A 5,973-nucleotide genomic window follows, 5' to 3' on the forward strand; every position below is an offset into this window, starting at 1 on the left:
GCGGCGCGTTCGGGAGCTGGCCCGCGCGCGCGGCCGCCGCCGCCGCCGCGGCGATGGCGCCCATGTCCAGCAGGCCGTGGGCGTTGAGCTGCTGCATGAAGGCCATGCAGTCGAAGGCGAGCTCGACCTTCTCGAGCTTCCGCTGGCCCTCGGCGGTGTACGTCGCCTTGAGCATGCCGTTGACCGCGACTTCCGACGGGAAGCCGATGTCCACGAGCCCCACGGTCTCGAAGCGCCAGCTGCACATCAACAGGTCGCCGGACACGAGCATCTCGTCCGCGTCGGCGACGTAGCGCACGGAGATGGCCGAGAAGCGCGCCGAGTCGAGGTCGTCGGGCGCGTCCTCCGCGCGGCGCCCGCCCGCGCGCGCGAGCCGCGCGCGGTAGTCGAGCTGCTTCAGCCGCCAGCAGCGCGCGCGGACCATCTCCACGAGCGCGCCGATGGATCGCGTGTCGTGGACGACGTTCTCGACGCCGAGGATCTTGTGCGTGTTCTGCGTCACCGAGACCCCAAAGGCCACGCGGTAGGGCTCCCGGGGCAGCAGGAGCTCGAAGTCGTCGACGAGGATGTCGCGCCACCGCTCCTGGCTCAGCTCGTTGGACGTGCGGTACGTGAGGAACTGGAGCGCGATCGCCCGGCGGAGCGACGCGTCGTGGACGTCCGGCTCCGCGTCGATGGACCAGTCGCCGGGCTTGGACGCCTCCGGCGCGGAGCTCGCCCGGCCGCCGCGCTTCTTCGGCGGCGGCTTCGGGGCGTCGCCGCCGTCGGACTCGTCGTCCGGGGCCCTCGCGGCGCCGTGGTTCGCCTTGAGGTAGTCGACGTACATCTTCTGGCGGCGCTGCGACGAGTGGACGGCCTCGCGCTGCTTCGAGAGCCGCTCCGCCGCGGAGCGCTCCGACGCGTTCGGCGGCGCCTTCTTGGGCTTGCGGCTCCGCCGCGCGGCCGTCGCGCCGGCCTTGCGCCGGCCCGTCGGCTCCTTCTCCTCGTCCTCGTCGGGCGGCGGGCTCGACCCGCGGCTCGGCGGCTTGCGGCCCGCGCCGCGCGTGCGCTTCAGCGGCGGCTCCTCGGCCGGCGCGGGCGCCGGGGCGCCCGAGCGCCGCCGGGCCGCGGGCGGCGCCGCGGCGCCGGCCGTCGACGAGAAGCTCCGCTTCCGCAGCCCGCTCATGACCTCGTCCATGTTCACGGAGCCGCCGCTCAGCATCTTGTTCTCGGCCATGGCCTCGATGGAGCTCTGGAACAGGCCCAGGTCGTCGCTCATGCCCAGCCCGTCGAAGGAGAAGCCCGCGTTCAGCATCTCGGGAGCGGCGCCGTTCTCGTCGAACTCGAAGTTCTCGACGCTGTCCATCATGAAGGGCGTGATGAGCTCGTCGAAGGACCCCATGGACTGCGCGCCGGGGGCTTGCGTCGCCGGCGCGTCCTTGTCGCCCTTCTTCTCCGTCTCGGTAGCGGTGGCCTCGCCGCGCTTCTTGGGCTGGGGCTCGTCGAGGGTCTCCTTGCCGTCGAGGAACGCCGCCACGTCCGCGGACTGCGACATGGTTTTGGGGGCGGCGAGGCGGAACGCGTTTTTGGGGGGGGCTGCGTTCGGCCGGCCGCCCGCGCGCCGCGTAAGTGGCGCCGGCGGCCGACGCAAAAGTGCTTCCTGTCGTCGGGCTGCAGCCCTCGGGCCCAGATAAATGGTTCTAGGCCCCACCGGGGGTCGAGCCGGGCTGACAAATTTTGGCCCCGGGCGTAGGCGCCAGACAGGGGCGTTCTCTGTTTGATTGCGACCGGCTCCGCGACGGCCAAGCTCAAAGGGCCGGTGCGTGCAGCTCTGGTCGCGCGTCGAGGCGCGGCGCTGTGTGTTAAAAAGGCCGCACCGCCAGCCCTGGGAGTGCGACGTCGACGGCGCTTGCGCCCTGCGCCCAGCCATGCCAATCTCTTCGTTCGCATGCCACTCGCCGACGCGCCTCGTCGTGCTTCGCGGTCGTTCCCACGGCGGGTCGCCCCGCCAGGACGGCTGGAATGTGCCCCCGGCCTCGATTGAGAGGCTCTGTGGTTGCAGGCTCTAGTTTCAGGCATTAACGCCGATGCCGACGCCCGTGCCGCCGGGTCGCGTCGGTTCAGGCGGTGCTCCGCGACCCAGAGGCTGCGAGAAATCTGCGACGCGGGGCGCCGAACCGCCGGAAGCGGTCATCGCGGACGCCGTTCGGCGACGCGACGGCGTCCTCGCAGCGCAAACTCGCCGGCAAGCCATCGAGAAGCGTGTCGCCCTCGGCGACGACGTCGTCGCGGTCCTCGGTGTCGAGGAACTGGACCGCGAAGCAGAGCTCGAAAGACTCGAGCGACGAGATCCGCGGCGCGAAGAGCGTCTCGCCGTTCGTGCGCACGGACGTTCCCCTCCCACACGTCGCAGATATTTGCGGCCGCCGTGGGGATCGCGTCGCGCCGCGCCGAGGGCGACGCGGGCCGCGCGGAGCCGCCAGCCCCGGCGGTCGTCCGACGGCGACGTCGCGGGCAAGCCGTAGAGCGGCGCCGCCGAAGCCTCTTCGACGAGGACGTCGAGATTCGTCGAGGGCGACCGACGCCGTCGCGGCTGGACGACGGCGCCCTCACCGCTCTGGTCCGTCGCGCTGGCGACGCGTCCGCAGCTCGACCGCGACGCGCGGCGACCGCGCGGCCTCCCTGATCGGGTTCGGCGCCACGGCCTAGGCGTCGCTCGACGCGCTCACGACGGACTCGTCGCCCGCGCGCCGCGCGGCGCGTAGCTTTCGTGCGCGACGACGTCGGACAGCGTGCCGACGGCGCGGCCGCTCGACGGGGGCGGCATGCCGCGCGCCGCTCGCCAGGTCGTCGGCGGCGCCCGCGTGGCGCGCCAGCAATGCGCGGCGATGCGCGGCGATGCTCGAAGCATTCGGCGCGCGCGACGCAGCTCCGGCCAGCGGCCGCGGCTGGCATTGCGCGCGGCTACGGCACGGCCTCTTGGGTAGTGGCTTGAGCTTTGTGGTAATTCCGCGAGCGGCTCGCGCCGCCGCCTCGTCGCGATGTCCGCGGGCCTCGTGCCGCACCCTCAGTTTGGGCCGGGCTGGTTCTTATTCGACGGCCGGCCGGTGGTCCTGTTCCCAGGCACCGAGAACCCCGGAGTCGAGGCGGGGCCGCCGGGCGAGGCGGGCCTCGCCTACCAGGAGCGAGATGGGGCTCTCTTCGTCCTCTCGCTCCGGGCGGGCGTGGGCGTCGAGAGCAAGCTATGGAGCCTCGCCCTCGACGGGTGGGCGCCGGCGATCGACGCGCTCGCCCGCGTCTTCGCCGAGCGCGAGGTCGGGCGGCTCGCCGGCGTCGCGGGCCCCGCGCCCGCGTACGTCGCCTGCGTGGCCTCCGAGGCCGCCACGCGCGTCATCGTCGCCATGTGCGAGGCGGCGGCGACGGCGACCCGCGGCACGGCCGTCGCCGCGGGCGCGCTGTCGACGGGCGGCGAGTTCGTCGTCCCCGCGATCGGCGCGTCGAAGGCCGCGGAGCGGCGGCACTTCGCGGACCTCACCATCGTCGCCGACCCGGACGCGACGCTCGCCGCCATCGGCGACCGCCCGGTCGCCCTCGTCGCGGACGTGCTCCGCAGCGGCGGCGCGCTCGACGACGGCGAGCGCGCGCTGCGCGCCGCGGCGGCGCGCGCTGAGGCCTCTCTGGGACTCGGAGAGGTCAAAAAGCTGGCCCTGTTTCGTCGCGTGTCGGCGTTCCACGGCACCGTGACGACGCGCGAGATCGAGCCGGGCCTGCGCGCGTCGCGCGACGCCGGCGTCCGAGTTTTTTCCGCCGCGCGCGCGCCCGTCGAGAGGAGCTGCCCGCTCGCATCACTCGACTGAGAGCAACACTGGCTTCACTAAAATTCACGTTCGGCTGCCCACAGGTTCGAGCGCATCGTCGGCGCGAAGCTCGGGACCCCGGGCCGCGCCGCCAACAGCGATGTCGCGGTCGTCTACAAGTTCACGGTGCGCTTCAAGGGCCGCGTCTACTACTACTACGGCTCGACGATCGCGTCCAAGGAGAGCCTGGAGAAGAAGAAGGCGGAGGTCATGGCGGCCCTGCGGGCCGGGGACCGCGCCGCGCTGGAGGCGCTCGGTGTCTTCTTCGCCGCGAAGCGCCAGAGCGCGCACCGCCGCCGCCTCCACTCGAAGACGCGCCGCCACTCGAAGAAGATCATGGAGCTCTTCGAGCAGGTCTGGGCGTCGGAGGACGCGGACGCGTCCATCGAGCTCGAGATGGTGGCGATGATCTTCGGGAAGAAGGACGACTCCCGGGAGTCCTTCAAGCTCTTCGGCCAGTTCCCGGCCGAGCAGCTCTTCGTCGACTACGCGTTCCGCACGCACGGCGAGGACTACGTCGTGAACACGGACAAGAACTGCGGCGCGTCCTTCTTCCGCGACTCCGCGACGTTCCGCCGGAAGCGCGCGCGCGCGATCGTCGAGCGCCTCCGCGCGTTCAAGGCGCAGGACCCGGCGGGCTACGAGGTCTACGGCGCCATCCTCGGCGCGTTGCTCGCGTCCTGCGAGTGCATCCTCGTCGACGACGGCAAGGTCCGGGTCGCGGCCGACGCCGCGCCGCTGCTCGAGGGCGGCGTCGCGCCCATGGACGTCGACGACGCGGCGTCGGCCGAGGGCGGCGACGGGTCCGAGGAGGACGGCGACGGCGACGACGTCGCGGGCGGCTTCTCGGTCCCCGACGCGTTCCAGGACGAGGACGACGACGGCGTCGACGGCTGGGACGCGTTGTTCGGCGACGACTTCGCGTTCGACGTCGGCGTCGACGAGGGCCTCGGCGGCGCGGGCGAGGACGCCATGTCCGGGGTGTTCGTGGACCACGCCGAGGGCGTCCGCGAGCTCCGGGCGTTTGAGGCGGTGGCGAAGACGTCGCTGGCCCAGCGCGCGCTCTGCGCGGTGCTGAAGCGGCTCGACCTCGGCGACGCGGCGCTGCCGCAGCTCGAGCTCGGCGGCGGCGGCGACGGCGGCGCGAGCGAGGAGGCCGCCGCCGTGTTCCGCGAGCCCTTCGACGGCGACGCCGCGGGCGACGCCGCGGCCGCGTTGCGGGATCTCGTCGACGAGCACGGCCCCAACGCCTTCGCGCCCGCGGCGGCCGCCGAGGCGCCGGCCGCCGACGTGTCGCCGGCCGACGCGCCGCCGGACGAGGAGGCGACCGCGCGGCGCGACGGCTCGGACGGCGAGTTCGTCGAGTCCGCGGCCGGCGACGGCGAGTCCGCGTCCGGCGACGGCCCGCCGGCCGCGCCGGGCGACGGCGCCGTCGAGCACACGTCCGCGCGGACGCGCTACTCCCTCGTCGAGGACCTCCGCCTCACCCACGCGCGGCGCATCGGCGGCGACGCGTCGGTCGTCGTCGCCGCGGTCGCCGCGGCGCTGCTCCCCGGGCGGTCGCCGAGGGCGCTGGCCGTGCGCCTGCGCAGCCGCGTCGACCTCCGCGTCGTCCGCCTCGCGCGCGTCGTGCACGAGGACCTCGGGGCCGCGCGCGACTTCCGCGCGGAGCGCGACGCGGTCCAGGCGCTCGCGCCGGTCGCGCCGCGCCGCCGCGTCGCGGCTTGCGCCAGCTGGCGCACGGGCGACTGGTTGGACGCCGAGACCGAGTTTGCCGAAAAGGTCATCCAGTACTTCCGCCTCGGCTGGCTGCCGAACTGCGAGAACGGCGCGTCGCTGCGCGCGCTCCTCGCGGAGCTGCTCCACTGCAACCCCACGCGCATCACGAGCAAGCTCTTGCGGGGCGACGACGCGCTCGGCAAGACGGCCTTCACGACGCTCGGCGAGATCGACGCGGACGCGTGCGCGCAGTTCCGGGCCACGGAGCTCGCGTTCCGCGCGGCCGCGGCCGCGAACGGCGACGCGAGCTGGGGCGCGACGCTGCTCCTCGAGGCCAGCGACCTCGCGGCGCTCGAGGCGGCGGCGCGGCGCGACGCGGCGGCGCGGCGCGACGCGGCGGCGGCGGCCCTCGAGGCGG

The 5,973-nt window shown here is 73.9% G+C and overlaps 1 protein-coding gene across 1 annotated transcript in view; it reads left to right on the top strand.

Annotated features, from left to right (window-relative positions):
• Positions 1-3,020: 3,020 nt before the first annotated feature.
• AURANDRAFT_64369 (hypothetical protein) overlaps positions 3,021-5,973 on the top strand; it is a gene marked incomplete at both ends in the record, with an annotated part of 3,698 nt that continues 745 nt past the window's right edge. Inside the window, 2 exons of the mRNA XM_009038963.1 lie at positions 3,021-3,754; positions 3,881-5,827. Coding sequence (XP_009037211.1) covers positions 3,021-3,754; positions 3,881-5,827 — 2,681 coding nt within the window. The remainder of the gene's footprint in view (positions 3,755-3,880; positions 5,828-5,973) is intronic.

This window comes from Aureococcus anophagefferens (assembly GCF_000186865.1).
Source record: "Aureococcus anophagefferens unplaced genomic scaffold AURANscaffold_10, whole genome shotgun sequence".
Taxonomy (NCBI): Eukaryota; class Pelagophyceae; order Pelagomonadales; family Pelagomonadaceae; genus Aureococcus; species Aureococcus anophagefferens.